Below are 19,097 nucleotides of genomic sequence, written 5' to 3' on the forward strand. Positions count from 1 at the left end.
GTGTGTCTTCAATTCACCTCATTTTTACCCTTATAGAAAATCGGTCGAGAGCAGATCTTCAAGAACACATTCCAGGGCATTTTCTCCGATCAGAAGATATGCAAAGATTGCCCACACAGGTAAGCCTTAAAGGATCAGCTCAGTGTTTACCCACTCAGATATCATTCCCAACCCGTGACTTCTTGAGTTTGTTTTCGGGTTTGCTCTGTAGGTATGAGCGTGAGGAGACGTTCATGGCTCTGAACTTGGGGGTGACATCCTGTCAAAGTCTGGAGATCTCTCTGGATCAGTTTGTCAGAGGAGAGGTCCTGGATGGCAGCAATGCTTATTACTGCGAGAAATGTAAAGAGAAGGTACAGTCTGATGTGTTTTCATTCATAAAGAACTGAAGGGGACATACAGCTGTACTTTGTGCTCACACATTCTGTGTTGCAGCGGACCACTGTGAAGCGGACCTGTATAAAGTCTCTGCCCAGCGTGCTGGTCATCCACCTCATGCGATTTGGCTTTGACTGGGAAAGTGGCCGCTCCATCAAATACGATGAGCAGATCAGAGTAAGATTATATGCAGCGTCACCTCTTCTTAGGTTCACTTGTTATGCAGTGTTGGCCTGCACCTAAAAACTTACCAAAAATCTTACTTTTGATCAATTTAATGTATCCTTGCTCATTTAAAAGTAATATCTTACCAACCTTAAACTTTTGAATAGTAATATATAATTGATTTGCATATACTTCAGTAATTGGTGTTCCCTTTTAGTTCCCCTGGGTGCTGAACATGGAGCCGTACACGGTGTCAGGAATGGCCCGTCAGGATTCAAGTGCAGATCATGGGGAGAACGTGAGAGGGGGCGAGGCTGGATCTGGGGGATCGCCTCGGAAGAAGGTCACCATCTCTGAGAACTACGAACTGGTGGGAGTGGTGGTCCACAGCGGACAGGCCCACGCAGGACACTATTACTCATTCATTAAAGACCGGCGGTGAGATGGCAAGAGAGAGTATCTGTTAACGTGTTTGTGGGGTTTTCTGGGTGGTTGCTAGGTGTTTACTTGTTGTTCCTAGTTAATGAATACAGTTTGATGACTTGGAAGATGGTAGCACACCTCTTCTTATCAGGCCTTACAAGTTACACCAAAGTTACACCAAACTGGGATTTGAGTAGTATCTAGGGACCTGCATCTAGTTTAGTTATGAAACTCTAGGCTGATAGATCCTTTAAATGCAGTCTGCTGCTTATCACATACCGTATTTTCCGGACTGTAAGTCACAATTTTTTTCATAGTTTGGCTAGTCCTGCGACTTATTTGTACAAATTAATTTGACATGAACAAAGAGAAATTAACTAAGAGAAATTAACCAAGCCGCCAGAGGGCGCTCTATGCTGCTAAATGCTACTGTAGTCTACACTGTGCAGCATATAGCGCCCTCTCGCAGCTGTAGACGGTAATGTTTTCTCTTGGTTGTTGGTTCTAAATAAATGCGACTTATAGTCCAGTGCGACTTATATATGTTTTTTTCCTCATCATGACGTATTTTTGGACTGATGTGACTTATACTCAGGTGCGACTTATAGTCCGAAAAATACAGTAATTAATGCATGACACAAGCTGATTGGCCGCTGCTGCTTCAAAACCCGCTGAAACCCTTCAAATCCCCAGCTCCACCTGTCTAGACCTGCTATGGGATTTATTTCTCTTTATGCTTGCAGCATAAAGTCCATATATTTCTCGGCAGCAGCAGGAGCATGTGGCAGATATAATCCACCAAGACCATACACACTAACATCGTCATATCCATTAAAGGGATACTCCACCCCAAAATGAAAATTTTGTCATTTATCACTTACCCCCATGTTATTCCAAACCTGTTAAAGCTCCGTTCATCTTCGGAACACAATTTAAGATATTTATGGATGTAAAATATTCATTTTTGGGTGGAGTATCCCTTATCATGCTAAAACGAGTCCATACCTATACCTGTGGGTGTCCCTGTTGGACAGTGTTATGTTATAACAACGATTGAGTTTTATACTTTTAATGTTGTATTTACTAGTAATGTTTACGTTGTTTCATTTTTGTAATATCGATTATTTCTCACCCACACACTTCAGCAAACGTATAATATCTGAAACATGTTTCTGGGAGTTCTTTTGCCCCTCTGTGTGTGTGTATGAATGTATGACTATTTATAGGTCTCTGGGGGGGACATGCTTCTGTTTTAGGCAAGAGTGTTTTTATGAGAGCTTTAAACTGTCCCAGATGCTTGCCAGCATGATGGTGCTTTAAACTGGTGCATTTTTGAGGGAATGAAGGAACGTTTAGGTGACCAAGCAGAGCTAAGCAATGTCTGCAATGTCAATGCTTTATTTTCTTTTAGGGGTAGTTCACGAGGACGCTGGTATAAGTTTAATGACAATGTTGTGGAAGAGTTTGACATGAACGATGAGACTCTGGAGTACGAGTGTTTTGGAGGAGAGTACAGACCCAGAGTTTATGACCAATGTAAGTTATTAATATTTCTTTAAATGCTTATCAATTATATGTCAAGTGCACCAGTGTTTTCATCTTAACTTAGTCTTACATGGATTAAATTTCATGTTTATATGATATTAAAATTTTGTCACTGTATTCACATGCTATAGCTAACCCTTACCCGGATGTGCGGCGGAGATACTGGAACGCCTATATGCTGTTCTACCAGCGCATCAGTGACCAGAACTCGCCCGTTGTGCCCAAAAAGAGTCGAGTCAGCATCATGAGACAGGAGGCAGAGGATCTCTCATTGTGAGTTAGCGTTTTTCTTCCCGCATAAACGAGTAAACGTGGATAAACTTATTCATGTTCATAATCCCTCACCTCAGGTCAGCCCCGTCATCTCCGGAGATCTCACCCCAATCCTCCCCACGGCCACCCAGGGCCAACAATGACCGCCTCACCCTGCTCACACGCTTGGTCAAGAAAGGAGAGAAGAAGGGTCTGTTTGTGGAAAAGATGCCTGCTAGGATCTATCAGGTAGCGATTTTAAGGCCTTTACATGAATTGCATTTCTAATGTGACCTAAAAGAAATGTCCAGGTCTGACAACATCATACTATACAGTAACTCTAGTTATATTATTCATAGTATTTAAGACATTGTGTTGATTTCTCAAAGTTCTAACAAATTAATTTTTGGGATATGCAGATGGTGAGAGACGAAAATCTGAAGTTCATGAAGAACAGAGACGTTTACAACAGTGATTACTTCAACTTCACACTGTCTCTGGCTTCTGTCAACGCGGTAAGCTCTAGGCATTCAGCCTCTTTTATAAGTGCGCTATATCACCTGTACTCAAATTTCAGCTTTATACTGTTTTTCAGACAAAGTTAAAGCATCCATCATATCAGGCCATGGCCAGAACCAGCCTGCAGCTGGCCGTCCAGTTCCTCTTCCACACGTACCTGCGTACCAAAAAGAAACTCAGGTGGGATGATGCTTTTGTTTACAGTCCTTAAAACTCAAGGCCTGTTCTCACAACGTTATTATTGTTAAACCATTACAAAGACAAGAACTATTTATTAATTAGAATTGATCCTTTAATAGAAACTTCATTTGTAATGCACTGTGAAATTGCATAAAATATGAGCAAAAACTTGATAATGAAAATAAAAAAAAGTTTAAACAATAAAAATGATCATTTTTTTCAGTCAGTATCTCATTAATCAAGTCTCCTATTTGTGTTTTTTATCAGTTTATTTAATCAGTGTTGAAACTCTGTCTTTTCTTCTCAGGGTGGACACAGAGGAGTGGATCGCTACCGTGGAGGTTTTGTTGTCCAAGAGTAGCGAGGCGTGTCAGTGGATGGTCCAGTACCTGGTGGCACCTGAAGGACGGGAGATCATCAAGTGAGCATCAAATCCAACCCTCTATGCACATTATTGCCAATACAATTGTCACTGGTATAGTAAATGTTAAAACTAACTAGACTATTGGCACACAGACATGAAACACACATATCTTCATACAGCTTTAAATCTATTAAGGGCAGGCAATATACCTGTAGACACAATCAACTGGGTAGCTCTTAAAGTGACAGTAGTCTAATATTCCTGCTGTCTGTCTTTCATATTAATCAAACAACAGAAGAGAGAAAATCTCTCACTGCTCTTGACTGCATCACTTTTGTAACTTTAATAGGCAAGGCATGCTTATTCACAACAATAAAACAAGGAATTTGAAAACTCTGAAAATGGTTTAAAGATTGATTGATTTAAAAGGTTTAAAATGAATTTGAAACAGTTAAGAATAGAAAATTATTATATATAAAATATAGTTCAATCAGTTCGGACAATGCTCATCTAATAAATGTACAGCTAAACAGATGAGTTTTACGGATGACGGCAGCATAATAACTAAAGCAGACTCCCCTTGTTTTGTGTGAACCCTTGGTATTTCTAACTGACTCGATCCTAATTATCTGAGTGCTCTGTTAGGTTTATATTCAGTGAACATATCTGCTATATATTACAGTCTTGGGTCATTGAGTGATTTATAAACGAGTAAGAGTACTTTAAAATCACTCCTAAATGTAACTGGAAGCCAGTGTAAGGACCTGAGGACTACGCTCAGATTTTCTGCTTCCAGTCAGAATCCTGGCAGCAGTGTTCTGGATGAGCTGCAGTTGTCTAATAGTTGTCTTGGGAAGGCTGGTGAGGAGTCCATTACAATAGTCCACCCTGCTGGTTATAAAGACATCATCTTCATACAAGTTTCTCTGTGTGGTCATAACTGTATGGCAGAAAATCATTAGGATATGTGGAGTACAGCAACAGCTGCTTTATGTCAACCTGAAGTATGGGCCAGTACAGGGATGTTAATGTGTAGAGCATGTAAGCGTGATCTAGCATGACTAGTGGTACTCCGGATTGGGGGTAAGTGAGGTAATTGTGCCCTGCTATATAGTTGTCTGGTTCGTATTGAATGTTGGCACTACCCCGATTATCATGAAACACCTCTGCAGAAGCCAGGGAATGTTCCCGATGGTTTTACGATCCAACTCTGACACACTTCCAACAAAAAATAGTTTCCCTTATCAGGAGAGACCTGGAGCCATAATTTCATAAAAACTTTTCGCCCTGGATAGAACTGGCTCTGCAGGGAACGTTTCCACAGACCTCCCAACCAGCTCAGATACGCCAACATCCAGCATCTCCTACCAAATGTTCATACAAAAACTGGTTTAAAGTCAACTGAATTATCATTGTTAATGGGTGAACATGATTTTCTCTCCCTGTAGGATCTGTCTGTTGGAATGCAGTGTGCGGGAGGTCCGTGTCGTGGTGGCCACCATCCTGGAGAAGACACTGGAGAGCGCTTTGTACTTCCAGGACACTGGGTTGGACAGTCTTTTGGACATGCTGCTCTCTTTATTGGATAAGGACATCCCGGATAACTGCAAGAACTGCTCTCAGTACTTCAGCCTCTTCAGTAACTTTGCTCAAAGGGTGAGAACAATGATGTCATTAAGAAAATAGATCGTAAGCTCCAAAAAAACAAACAAGTACCATAAAAGTGGCCCGTACAACTGATATTCTGTCTTCTGAAGCCACACATAGGAACCTATGGAACAGTTATTCACTGATGATTTGTTTTAGGGCTGTGGGCCGTGTCAGTTGCTGCTAAAACATTCTGCTTGTCGTCGGATGCTTGTCTTCCTTCTGGGACCCAACCGGCAAAACAACCAGGTACTGCAGTGTTCTATGGCTTTTGAATATTGGGGTTTGGGGTTACTGCTTGCTTAAAGAGATCCCAGTCCCAGTGGGATCTCCATTTACTCACCCTCATGTCCTTCCAAACCTTCCAGTTTGTCTGTGGAACACTATAAAAGATATTTTGCAGGACGTTGGTAACCAATAGTTTTCGTTCCTTGGACTTCCATTGTATGGACAGTCAATGGGAACCAAGACTGCTACCAACATTCTTCAAAATATCTTCTTAAGTCAGTCATGCAGGTTTGGAATCACATGAGAGTGTGTAAATGATAACAGAACTTAAATTTGTGTGTGAACTGTCCCTTTAGGTGCACATGTTGACTTACACTGTTTAATGTTCTGCTGGTTTTGTGTTTCAGCACCGGCGCTGGAGTTCGGCACAGGCTCGAGAGTTCCTGCATCTTCACAACACTCTGGCCCTGATCGTGCTGCAAACAGACCTCACGTCTCAGAGGACAGAGGGTAAGAACACACGATCTGAACACACGCCAAAGTTATTATCATTAATGAAAACTATTATGAGGGCATAGAAACAATGACAAAACAAATGAAATTGCAGTTTGCAGAGATCAAACAGAACAATGACAACAATGAGAAGAAAAGTTCATACTTTTTAATACATTTTATAATTGATATAGGGTTTTTTTTTTTTTTTTGTGAAAGAAATTTATACTTTTATTCAGAAAGGATTTATTAATTTTATCTAAAGTGAAACATTTAGAATGTTACAAAGATTTATATTTCAAATGAATGCTGCTCTTTTGAACTTTATTTTCATAAAAGAATCCTGAAACTGAGCGAAAATATTAAGCAGCGCATTTGTTTTCAGTATTGGTAATAAGCAGGAATGTTTCCTGAGCAGCAAATCAGCATATTAGAATAACTTCTGAAGGATCATGTGACACACATAATGAAAGTTGTTTTAAATTCTAATAATATTTCACATTATTGTTTCTACAGTATTCTTTGGTCAACTCTTACTGACCCCAAATATTTGAATGGTAGTTTTTACATATATATATATATATATATATATATATATATATATATATATATATATATATATATATATATATATATATATATATATATATATATATAGTTAATTTATAATTAACAAAGTTGAATAAAGCATTCATTGCTTTTCATAGTGCAGTCTTCTGTATGTTTAGGTATGAATGGGTGAAGTAAGGGTGATATGTGAATACTGTTGTGGTGTGTTCAGCTCAAGGAGTGTTCAAGCACGCTTCCTCGGGACTGGTGGCTCCATCTTCACCCCTCCTGCCTCTACATCAAGACATCAACATGCTGCTCTTCAAAGCGGAAGGACAGGCGTATCTCATGGAGGTAATGCTACCTCTTATTCTCTCTCTGCTGTCTCTGTCTGTCTGTATTGCACACTACTGACTGAGTCCCGTGTCTTTCAGGTGATGTTTGCCATGCGTGAGTTGTCCGGCCCATTGTCGTTTCTCATAGAGATGATCACATATTGCTCATTCTGTAATGAACCTTTCTCACTGGGAGTCCTACACTTACTCAAGGTTGGTACCTTTTGGTTGTGTAACATTTGTATGTATATTGTGTAAAGTGAAAATATTTCCACAATGCCAATATTCAACCCAAATTATCTCAGCAGAAAAATAGTTGTTGAGCTGATCCCTGCCTGCGTTTGTGTAAAAATAAACTTACAACGATGTTTCTTATGACATGTTCATGTGACTTGTAGAACCATCTGGAAACGGCTCCTCCTCACGAACTGAAGAATGTTTTTCAGATGCTCCTAGAGATCCTGGTGAGTGATGGCCATGTGCTGTCTTGAAAACAGTTTATTGTTATAGTTTATATGGTTTAAAATCATGTAACGCCACTGTTCCTTTGACCTGTCAGATGATAGAGGACCCTCTGCAGTCTCAGAGGCTTAAATATGCATTTGAATCTGAAAAGGGTCTTTTGGGTAAGAACTATATAATTTGGTTCCATCAGTGTAAGTGTGTAAGATTCAGTTAACTTGTGATTATATTTGATTCTCGTTCTTTCACAGCTCTGATGCATCAGAGCAACAATGTGGACAGCAGTCGCTGCTATCAATGTGTGAAGTTCCTGGTCACGCTGGCACAGAAGTGAGTGTAGAGCACTGGGATCAATTTAGGAGTATTCACTCAGTATGGGTGTTAACATAGATGGATTTAATTGTATGTAATAGTATTGTTTTTCAGACATATACAATATAATAGGACCATTTTGGTTATCAGACAATATTTTTAATATATTAAAGGTACAGGTTGTAGGACCTGCCACTAGAGGGCGCACTACCAAAACAATAACAATCGTGTGGTTTGATGACGCTAAGGAGGAGCGTGGAATGATGGAATTTGTTGTCTTCTACCCAACAATAAAGCAAATACAGTTTGACAGTAAATTATCAAATTAATTGATTACTGTTTAGTCAGATGATATGAAAAACGATTACCACTTGTTCAATAAATATATAAACTCGTGTACATTAAAACAAAATAACTGGGCGTACATAGCAAACGCGAGTTCAACGATTTGCGCGAGTAGATTACATACAAAGTCAATGCAAAGACGTGATCAGACTATGGATCAGACGTGTCCTCGAGTGGGTCTAGAGATGCAATGCCCTGCGTATGGCGTGTATACCCCATAATACTAATCTTGTTGATCTTTATAATAGCATACGTTTTCTGTAAAGATACGAATCAAAACAACTCACCTGTCGAGTAAAACACAAGCGAGATCGGCATCTCTTTCTAGTTGAAGTTTGTCACGAAGCTCTCTCCATCTAGAAAATGCAACACCGATATTGATCCTCGCTCTTTCTCTCCTCTTGTCCCGAACTCTTCTTGGGTCGTTTGGTTGGCCCGTACACTTACATTTACATGCACTGCCCCGTGTCACTGTTTGGAATGGGAATTTTCTCATCATTTACAAGTAGTTGAAAACATTAGAGATATTGTTAGTAATCAGCTGAACAAAATATAAAGCATTAGTCTAGGGGATTTTGGATATTTTACTGCAAATATCTTACAAATTGTAGCTTTAACTCGTATCTGTCGATATTGGATATTTAAAATGTTCATGCTAATTTCCTCAAATTTGACATTTACCTTTGCTGTCATCAAACACTCACTTTTGAATTTAACATATTAAAAGTTTTAAATTAATAACACTATTAAATGTAATCTATAGCAAATCTCAAAACAGGTGTTGATTTTTTTTATGCTTTCGTAATCGTCAAATTCCCTCAATTCCACTTAAAGAAAAACATTTTCATGTACAGTAGAAAAGATTGGTAACTTTAGTACTGTTTAGTAGTATATTGCTATTTGAAATCGGAATAAATCATGTCTAATATTTTCTTCTTCCAATATCCGTGTTTCTGGCAGAAGTGATGTTAAATGTAAACATTGTGTTTCTGTTATAGATGTTCTCCAGCTAAGGACTATTTTAAAGAGCTCTCAGGACACTGGAGTTGGGCAGTGCAGTGGCTTCAGAAGAAGGCAAGAGACCACAGATGACACACACACACACACACACACACACACACACATGTCTGGTCAGCTATCCTTGTGGGGACTCTCCATAGGTGTAATGGTTTTTATACTGTACAGACCGTATTTTCTATCGCCCTGCACCAACCCTACCCCTAAACCTAACCCTCACAGGAAACTTTCTGCATTTTTAGATTTTCAAGAAACTTCATTCTGTGTAATTTATTAGCTTGTTTACCCGTGGGGACCTCAATTTAGGTCCCCACCGTGACACGAGTCCCCATGAGTCTGTGTGTATTCAGGTTTAAGTCCCCACCAGAATAGAAAAACAAGTACACACACACACACACACAATAACATCCATTGTTCAATTCCCCTGCTCTCCTGTTTCAGATGTCTGAGCACTACTGGACGCCTCAGAGTAATGTATCGAACGAGACGTCCACAGCTAAAACCTTCCAGCGCACCATCTCAGCACAGGTACTGCACTCACAATTCTTCACATGGTATTATTCTTTACATTATGTATTTGTCAAACTTGAAATTTCAACGTTACAATTCAAAGTTGAACACTTTTGCGAATCATTTTTCTTTTAGTTTTTAGTTAACAACACTTTTAGGGAAAAAGGCCATTTTGAATGCCCAAACAAATGCTAATTTAAACGAATTTCAAAGTTTAAGCCAAGTACAGTTACATTTCTGCTAATTACAATGATTTTAAGCTTGTATTTTGTCTTAAAACGGTACAAGATGTATATCTTTAAATAAAGGGTTTACCTAGAGCTAGCTTCCCATTTTATGAGTCATTAGGAGGGCATGTGAACTGCGGAGTGAAGTTTAGTGGATGCTGGTTTTTGTGTTTAGGACACTTTAGCTTATGCGACAGCTTTACTGAACGAGAAGGAGCAGTCCGGCAGCAGTAATGGATCAGATGGCAGCCCAGCCAATGAGAACTCAGACAGAAGCCTCAGACAGGTACAGCTCTGTCTGTCGTTAATTCAGCAGTCCATTATCAGTTACATTACTTGATCAAATACACTAGTGTTTAATAAAGAATTACATTTACTCTTTTACCATTTCCACCTCTCTTTCTCTCAGGGATCTGAATCTCCCATGATGTTGGGCGATTCTCGAAGTGATCTAGAAGATGTGGATCCATAACGCAAAAACTAAATTGTTTTTGCGCAACAAAACAACACAAAAAAAGTTTCCCTCCGACAGAGAGATGTTGTGGCTCTAAAAAGACAATCAGAAAACTGCATTTGATCTTCTAAGGACTGGAAATGAAGTAGCAATCAAAGGGCCAGTCGGAGTGTTCGCTCTTCGGGCTGCCTCGTCCGAAACGTGAACAGTGGCGAATATGGGGTTGGGTTTTTTGTTTTTTTTGGGGGGGCGGGGTTAAAACCTGGCTAGATTAAATTAGAGTTCAGGTCTTGCAAGTTATTTCTACATTTCGTCTGGTTTGATGAGTTCTGTCAGACCAGTGGGACTTAATAAAAACGAAGGCGTTCGTTTCCTTGACGTTTTTATGCCGAACTACTACTACGATGCCAGACGGGGTGTTTTAAAAGCAGTCAGCGTATATTTGCCGATGTAATTAAGTAGATACTATTCATGAGAAATGTAAAGATGTGTTCCATAAGTGTAATTTCAAATGTAAAATAATATTTTTAAGAATCCTTTACTGATTTTCTTTATTTTTTTGTGGATCTGTTTGAGAGGTGCCTCCAGATTTATTCGAAAAAAAGAAGAACTTGCCAAGTCTCGGAGAGTTAAATAATCACACCGTTTTTTTTTGTTTGTTTTTTTTTTCTTGCTGGTATTTTTTAAAGCACTTTATATTTGTATTCAGTTTGTGAGAAATTCATCAAGTGGAGACAATAACGGACGTCCCTCGCTGATCTCTGTCCATTGAGTTACTTGGATAGGAACGGCATTCAGCAAAAGACACAAGCTTTTTACGCAAGTGCTAGACAGAAATATAATGGTGGACATTGAGGACGGACCTTATGGCGGAAGACAAATTGCATCAGCAGATGCGCCCGGAGACACATATGCAACACACAGAGACGCTACTGTCCAACTAGCTTTTCTTCTTCCTGAAAGACAATGAGTGCTACAATCAGCAGAGTTTGTCATTGGAAAACTGTCTCATTTCTTTCTGTTCATCTGTTTTGATGTTGTCTCGTGCTGCTTTTGTATGAAGATCTAGGGACGTGAAGACACTTTTCAGGGTTTATTTTGCCAAATTTTCCTTTTTTTGTTTGTTTATCTGCATCTTTTCCATTCAGTCTGCCTTACGCAATGCAAATCGGATGACAAGGCGAGGATGGGGCGGGAAGGGGGCGACGTGGGAGGGGAATGAGAAAGACGTAGGTTGTTGGAGGGACAGGAAAGTTCTCACAGAGTAGTACAGTGCCTTTACTCAAATCCTCCCCTACGCCGCTCACATCCTCCTCGCCTTGAGACAAACCAGTGGACACGTCATGCTACACAAATGCCTGAACCCACTCGACATCACGATAACAACGCGCACACAAATACTCGGATGGCTCGGCCGCGCTCAACTCAAGAGTGCCATTTGAGGACTCAGGCGGCATCTCATGCGTCACGGTCCCTTGTTTGAGCCGAGCCTGTGATGTCCTGCGGAGTGATTTAGCTGCCGTTTGCTGCTCATTTTGTATTTAGACTAGAACACTTAGCGACATTGCTTCAATGTTTACAGCGGAAGGACCTCAATGCCACCTCACACAAATGTTAGTGCTGCTTTTTACCTCACAGTCACCTGCTCTTTGCAACTTTCACGCGCTTCTGTGCATGTTTGTACCAGTGAGAGACTTTATTGCTGGAAAAGAATTGCGTAAACTGGCCGTAACCACTGAGAGGAGCTGGTTTATAGAATAAATCTTAAACCTAGTCTAAGTGGATTTGCTGGACTTCGCTGGTTTATGCTGGTGTCTCTGCCCAGCTGTTTGTTGTGTTTAGGTGGTTTAGCGTCCAAAATCATTTAATACCAGCCAACAGACCAGCCTGATCAGGCTGGAAGAGCAACTAAGTGAAGCAAACCAACTTAGACTGGTTTAAGATAACGGAGCCAGTCTGGTTGCTTAGCTGGTTTTAGGGGAGTTTTGGGAACATAAACTCAAGATTGCTTAGACAGGGAGACCAGATAAAACCAACGCACTGTTTTAAACAGGTTTAACATGTTTTTTCAAAAGCGCCAGCCTGGTTTTCTGGTTTTACAGTGGTTTGGGTGGGGCACTTACACTTAAGATTGCCCTGAGTAGGAGACCGGTCAAACCAGCACGTCATCTTGAGCTTGTTTAACATGCTTTTTGTTGTTGTAATTGTTTTCCATGGCTAATCTGGTTTGTTGGTTGTAGAATGGTTTGGGGTACTTAAATTCAAAATTGGTCAGGCTGGAAGACCTGATGAAACTAGCAGACCATCTTAAATTGGTTCAACATGTTTTTTTAATTTATTTTTTTCCAACATGGTCAGCCCGAAGGCCTGGTAAAACCAGCAAACCTGTTAAGGCTGGTTTAAGCAGTCTTTTTCAGTATGCTTTTTGACTTTTCGTCTCTTTCTCTTGGTTTTGGCCTCTAATAGTCAACAAAACACTGCAGTACTCACAACTGCCTTCATGCTTTGAATCAGTAAATGGTTCACTGCTAATTCACTGTAGCCGATGTGTTAAGTGTTTGGGACGATTAGTTAGGTTTTAGGATGACCAGAGGATTATTTTGAAACGTTTCAGGACTGAAGGCACATGGTTCAGTTGCAATGGAATTCATCAATTCAGTGCCTAAACATAAGGCATCTTTCTTATTTTGCTGAAATATGCACATTTGCAAAGTTATCACACTAATTTCAGCTTAACTGCCTGCTAAGGTTTTCAGTAAAAGAGCGTGTAAGATATGGTGGGGTTACAGTTTATAACCATTGCTGTAGTCTTCTTAGAAATATGGTTTACTTGAGTGAACAGGGTGTTAAAACTATCTAAAAATCTGATCCTCCACCCTCCAATCCATCTTTTTTCATCTTTCCTACACCGGTAGATGCTGTACCAACTGCTCGGTAGATCTGTGATTTTTATGCTGTGTGTCAGGACAGGGTTGAAGATGCTTGAAGTGTTTTTAATAACTGGTGATTCTTTGATTCATTTCTGCAGCGTGTATGATGTGTAAAGGAATCTGTTAATGCATGTTAAAACCACATTTTAATTTGTACTTCAGAGTTTGACGAAACCATTTGATATAAAAAGAAAACTGGAATGCACAACTTTTCAGACTGTGTGATTTTGTATGTCTGAAGTAGACCATTACATGAAGTTGTCAAAGTCTGCATAATAAAAATATAAATTTATAAAAATAATTACACTTTTATACACTGTGCACATGCATAACAGGGGTTAATGCTCTTGCCAGAAATAGTGAAAATATACCTCTGTTTCAATTCAGAATATGTGTTAAAAAAAACGCATTTTGTAGGATTTATTTTTTTTAATTTGCCCATGATATTACAATAATTATTACATAATTTTTTTATTAGTTATGTAACCTGCTTTATTGGTGTAAATAATGCAAGAATCAAGTGCTGTCAAAAGTACAGGTAAACCTTTACTGAGGCAGCGATGACGTTGTCATTCGGTGTCATATGACGTGTTACAGCTGTTTGTAAACGATCTGATTATGCAAATCATATGCCAGAGCCTTTGGCATAATGCTTGATTAATGTATCTGCTTTTTAACAGAGACTGAATGTTTACACCTGAGTGTGTGTGTGTTAGGTTTTGCATACTGTAGGAATCAAATTGCAGAAATGAAGTTTTATTCTTTTATTATATAAATGAGGTAGGTAGGTAGGTAGGTATTTTAAATTTATTTATTTAAAGTGATCTGCCTCATTCATAAAATATATCCGTATGAGTGTGTAAAAATGCTAAAAGTTTGGTGAAGTTCATATTTAGGGTAAGAGGATAGAAAATACCAGTAGCTCAGTACATTCAGTAAGCAGAATTCAATTGATATGGCATTGAGTCAAAAACTACATTCAGTCAAAGGTACTTAACTTTTTAAAATTGGAAGAACACAAATAACCTTTGTGAAACAGAAAGGTTCTTCAGATGTTAAAGAATCTTTATGAAACCAGTTAGACAAAAAAGGATCTTTTATCTGTGGCATCGTGAAGCACGGTTATTTTTCATAATCTAAATAAACAGAACATGTAAATTTGTTCAATAAGTTTTCTAAAATTCTAGATGCATTTATATTTTAGTTCTATAAACTTGAGCGAATCTACAGTATAGTCCTTTTGTCTTCATAATTTGTCAGAGTGTTAGAAAGATTGTAAAAGCTCTATAGTGGAAAAAGTATCAAAACATATTTGTTAAATTGGATAACTCTAAAAATACAGATTGTTCGCTGACAGCAGTAACTTACTGTATAAAGCATAAAACAGAGCTGAGTGCATGACAGGGAGGATGACACAAGTAGATAACACAAATGAAACAACAGCAAAGACATAAACAAATGTATTGTACAAAGCAGTTGACTCCTTTTTGGCACAAATGGAACCCTTAAAATGGAAAGTCCCCACCCTGACAGAAAAACAAATGAGTGTGAGCATTTATATCATTTGTGGCCAAGATTTATAGTATTGCAACATGCATTTTCCCATGATTTACAATATCTACAACTCACTCAACAATTAATCACTTTACACATTAAACTAATAGAATTTTTCAAATAATACATTTAAATAGTCTATAAACCTATAAACTATAATTATAATTATTGTGCTGTCTCAGATGTAAAGGAATAGAGCACCACAAACACATATAAAAACTTCACACCGGGCTCTTTCAGTGTCCTCTGGGCTGCATGGTGACATGAGGCAAGGTCACAAGTATTTCATCACCTAATGCTTAAACTTTCCCAGCTTCGTTTCCCTGATGGTTGAACAATTCTATTATCATGCTGTTGACAAAGTCATGGCCAGACATTGTGACATTCACACACTTACTGTATCAGCCTAATGTAAAACGTGATGGCACAGGAATTACATTAATAGCTGTTTTGTTGTTTTACAAGTTATTTAAAATATGTACGACTACATGTCAAATCTTTTATGTCAGATGTAGAGGGTGATTTGGCCATTAGGATCAGCAGTAGTTATTCACTCTCCAGCTCAGATGTGTAGAAACAGGAGTCCTCCACTTTCCCATAGTACATGTCTCTGCTGGGGTCTGGTCGTGGAGATCTTCTGTCCATCGGTGGAGAGCTGGAGCAGGCCAGAACACTGGGAGAGCTTCGACATGTGTGGAGGACGGTGACATGGTCACCAGGTTTCTTCTCCGTGTGGCGTTTTGGATCTGCTGATATTTCTACTTCATCATCGCTGAACCCAGCCAGGGGAGCTCTTATTAATTTCGTTGGACTGTGACAGGAAATAAATGTGAGATTTATACAGCAGGTCTATTTCAATGTGGGTGGCAAAAAGCTGTGCATGCCACCCCAGAATTATCACAGAATAAAATATAAATGGAAGCAGTGTTTCTTGTGCTACTTTTCAACCGCGGCGATGACAGAGTAACGCAAAATAATAGAAAACTAAATAAAAAAAACACGTCTTTTGAGGTTGCACGCGCACGCAGCGTTCTAGTGTAGTCGGCTTCATCAACAAATGCCTCTTATGGACTCACTTTGTGAGTCAGAAACACAAAGCACGGCCCAGTTCAAAAACAAATTGTTTTTACATTTGTTCTTGAAATCCGATAAATACTGCTTTTCAGCTAACTCAGAAGTCCTCAAAGAAATCTTATCCCGTCCCTGAGATTTATGGCGTAATTGTTTGGTTATCCGATTCGCCGACCGCTTGCTCCACTTAATAATAACATGAAATAAATAAGAAGATGAACCAGACTCTCTGCATCCTATCAATGGAGAAAGGAGAGAGTTGAGCCAATCATCTACAGGGTTTTAATACTTGCATATGCAGTAAATTACAGTACAGTACCAGTACAGTAGATTATGGAAAATTCACTATTCTGTATGTACAGTAAACTGTAGTATATTTTATTTGTTAAAAAAAATTTATATGTAGGTAATATGTAGATAAATGACTGCCTAGAGATATGTCTAGCCTTGTGTCCGGAGATCAAGAAACCGCTACTGCTACTACTGTAATGAAATTTATAAATTTATAATTATTTTTCATTTATAATGAAAGCTATATATAAAGTTAATTCATTGAATTAATGAATTGCTGAATTATAGATCTGTATCTGTAATGTATGTATACTGTAATAGACAATGAACTGTAAAAATAATTCCTGAATCCTAGTAAGAGTTTTTTGTTTCAGTTTTATTGATCTCAGTGTTCACTGGGCAGGAAAGTCATATTTGAATTGTGAGCATTTACAGTTTTTTTTTTTTCAGCTTCTTACACACAAAATCTTTACTTGTCACACAATTTCTGAAACCTGAAATTCAAAAACCAGAAGCACACACCAAATCTGCAAAACTAATGGTTTTTTACATCCACCCCCCCCCCCCCCCCAAAAAAAAAAAAAACATGCACAATTCTCTATATAACACACAAAAATCTAACAGAAATTAATATTTTTCCAAAGGTGTTTGCAAATGTTTGTTTCTGAGATGTGTTTGTGATATTTTGAATGCAGAGCCTCATTTGCAAGATGTGAGGCCTTTTGCATTTTGTGTGTGCAATTCTTAGATTTGTGTGTAAAGTAAAGAAAAGAAAATAGAGGCAAACTTTTGAAAATGTATGTAAGCAGTTGAAAAAAACTGGAAGAAAAATCAATCTTCTATACTGTTCTGCTGAAGAAAAAGTCAACTGCATCACCTGAGGGTAAGTAAATTAACAGCCAGTTTTCATTTTTGAGTGGACTATCCCTTTGAAATGAGCTGAAATCCCTTTTGAAATGGCATAACCCTGTGGGGTCAGTGGTTCAAAAGTAATCTGATCGGATTTGGGTTATCAGATGTGATCAAATCTTGAAAATGGGTTGTTCAAAAACGAAAATAAAAGGGATACTGAAATTGGATGAGATCATAAAATCTTGGTTCAATCTTGGATCAAATTGTCACTTTCTGGTTTTGCATTTATGTATGTATATATATATTGTACCTGAAATCCTTATACCTGAAATATATATATATATATATACAAATATTTGTAATTGATAAAAATATTCTCTAAAAAATATTTTGACCCAAATTAGTAATGACCCTAGTGTTCAAAAATCTAGTCATGTTGCAACAAAGGCAAAAAACAAGTGTTAACGTCAGTTGTGGAAAGATTTGATGATGGAGAAGATATATATATAGAATATAGTGATGCCAGTTTCTTTCATTATTTTGTAGACTGCTTTCTAAAACTCACTATTGTCAATGTAATTTAAATCAAATGGTGATGATAATACTGAGAGAGAGAGAGAGAGAGAGAGAGAGAGAGAGAGAGAGAGAGAGAGGCTGTTGAGTTATAAGTTTGAACCCTTGTCTCTTGAAGATTTTAACCAAAAATAATCTCCTCATCTTCAGAGTAATTACATTCTCTGGCTGGTAAGATTCAATTAGCCAACTGCTGAATCCAGTTACAGAGGGAGAGTACTTGGAAAGTAATAAATCTTGATGGGCTCTCAGAAAACACACAGACCCCAGCGTAAAGACAGAAAGAGAAGGAAGACATTGGATTAGAATGGATGAATGAATGAAAGGAGGGTGATGGAGACGACAGTTTGCATTATCTTCACAATTTAATTATCCATACATAAAAAAACAGCATTTATGTTTATTTAGAACATCCTTATTTAGCTTTGTAAATCCCTTGTCGGCAAAAAAAAAAAAAGAAAGAGAAAAACCCCCCTACAATATACGTTTATGTTTAAAGACATCACACAAAACTATTTTCTTCAATTAAGTTTATGTTTCCCATTGGCAAATTTATGGTAAAAAAAATCTTGATGTCATTTGAAATTGATCAGATTTTCTTTTTACACTAAAATTTTGATATATTTTTAAATCACTCTAACCTTTTAACGTCTGAACTTCCAGCACTTAAGTCCTGTTTTTCAGCCCCACAGAGATCTTCCTTATCTGGCAGTATAACAGTTACCTGCAGGACGAGTGAAACACATCTCAAACTCTGACTTTAGTATTAAGAACCTAAGATCTGATATTATGCCTTGACAATAAAACATTAAATAGATCCATTAGTGAACAGTAGGAACAGCCTCTCTCCTTACCCTGGGGTAACACTGACACACCGACCAGACAGACCCAATGACCACCATTATCACTCCCGCAGCACAGAACGTGGCAAACACCTGTGGCTTCTCTACAGACATCATGAACAGACCCAACGCCATGAACGCCATCCCCAGAATGATGAGCCCATAGCGGTACGGCTTGTTTTCGGCCATGGAAAAACGTACAAGTCCAGCAGTGGATTTCTTAAGCTCAAAGAGGAAAGTATCGCTGAGCGTGTGGAGCTTTATGAATGTGTCCTCATAGAGGTGAAGGGCAGGAATGAGTGACAGGACACAGGGCCAGTGGAGAACCAAGATCCGGATCATTGAACCCATAATGGGCCTTAGTCAGGTGACCTTCCCCCAGGTAAAGGTTGCATGAGCTTGAGCAATCTTACTACATTCATTTCCAGGAATTCTGGCATCTTAATGATATAGCAAAGAGAAATAAAGTACAAGAACACACAAAACATTCGGTTTGATATATCAATATTGGTTACAAATAAAAAAATCAACCATACAATTTCTGTATCATACAGTGTTTTATATGCACAGGTCATAGTAA

At 38.5% G+C, this 19,097-nt stretch overlaps 2 protein-coding genes across 3 annotated transcripts in view; one reads left to right on the plus strand and one right to left on the minus strand.

Moving 5' to 3' along the window:
• The window catches only part of LOC127983906 (ubiquitin carboxyl-terminal hydrolase 24), a 60,214-nt gene extending 46,579 nt beyond the window's left edge, over positions 1-13,635 (plus strand). For both annotated transcript variants that reach the window (XM_052586300.1, XM_052586301.1), the window contains 22 exons: positions 37-119; positions 212-353; positions 436-555; positions 761-981; positions 2,378-2,502; positions 2,643-2,784; positions 2,862-3,012; positions 3,183-3,278; positions 3,359-3,462; positions 3,770-3,883; positions 5,275-5,482; positions 5,633-5,722; positions 6,109-6,211; positions 6,975-7,096; positions 7,177-7,290; positions 7,476-7,541; positions 7,637-7,703; positions 7,791-7,869; positions 9,195-9,270; positions 9,655-9,741; positions 10,126-10,236; positions 10,360-13,635. In XM_052586300.1, coding sequence (XP_052442260.1) covers positions 37-119; positions 212-353; positions 436-555; positions 761-981; positions 2,378-2,502; positions 2,643-2,784; positions 2,862-3,012; positions 3,183-3,278; positions 3,359-3,462; positions 3,770-3,883; positions 5,275-5,482; positions 5,633-5,722; positions 6,109-6,211; positions 6,975-7,096; positions 7,177-7,290; positions 7,476-7,541; positions 7,637-7,703; positions 7,791-7,869; positions 9,195-9,270; positions 9,655-9,741; positions 10,126-10,236; positions 10,360-10,422 — 2,484 coding nt within the window. In that variant the 3' untranslated portion in view covers positions 10,423-13,635. The remainder of the gene's footprint in view (positions 1-36; positions 120-211; positions 354-435; positions 556-760; positions 982-2,377; positions 2,503-2,642; positions 2,785-2,861; positions 3,013-3,182; positions 3,279-3,358; positions 3,463-3,769; positions 3,884-5,274; positions 5,483-5,632; positions 5,723-6,108; positions 6,212-6,974; positions 7,097-7,176; positions 7,291-7,475; positions 7,542-7,636; positions 7,704-7,790; positions 7,870-9,194; positions 9,271-9,654; positions 9,742-10,125; positions 10,237-10,359) is intronic.
• A 143-nt stretch (positions 13,636-13,778) lies between these two features.
• Positions 13,779-18,868, minus strand: bsnd (barttin CLCNK type accessory subunit beta). Its single transcript, XM_052586307.1, has 3 exons — positions 18,530-18,868; positions 18,317-18,399; positions 13,779-15,699 (listed from the first exon to the last, which is right to left on the minus strand). Exons 1-3 carry the CDS (start codon positions 18,866-18,868, stop codon positions 15,435-15,437), a joined length of 687 nt encoding a protein of 228 aa, XP_052442267.1. The 3' UTR covers positions 13,779-15,434.
• Between the last annotated feature and the right edge of the window lie 229 nt (positions 18,869-19,097).

This window comes from Carassius gibelio, chromosome B20 (genome assembly GCF_023724105.1).
Source record: "Carassius gibelio isolate Cgi1373 ecotype wild population from Czech Republic chromosome B20, carGib1.2-hapl.c, whole genome shotgun sequence".
NCBI lineage: Eukaryota > Metazoa > Chordata > Actinopteri > Cypriniformes > Cyprinidae > Carassius > Carassius gibelio.

Bases quoted from the DNA above. Each gene is read 5' to 3' on its own strand.
- bsnd (XM_052586307.1), bottom strand. From the start codon at position 18,868: ATGGGTTCAATGATCCGGATCTTGGTTCTCCACTGGCCCTGTGTCCTG. The intron at 18,400-18,529 runs GTAAGGAGAGAG...CTCGTCCTGCAG, and splicing joins TGTGTCAGTGTTACCCCAGG to GTAACTGTTATACTGCCAGA. The intron at 15,700-18,316 runs GTTAGAGTGATT...TTCCTGTCACAG, and splicing joins GGAAGTTCAGACGTTAAAAG to TCCAACGAAATTAATAAGAG.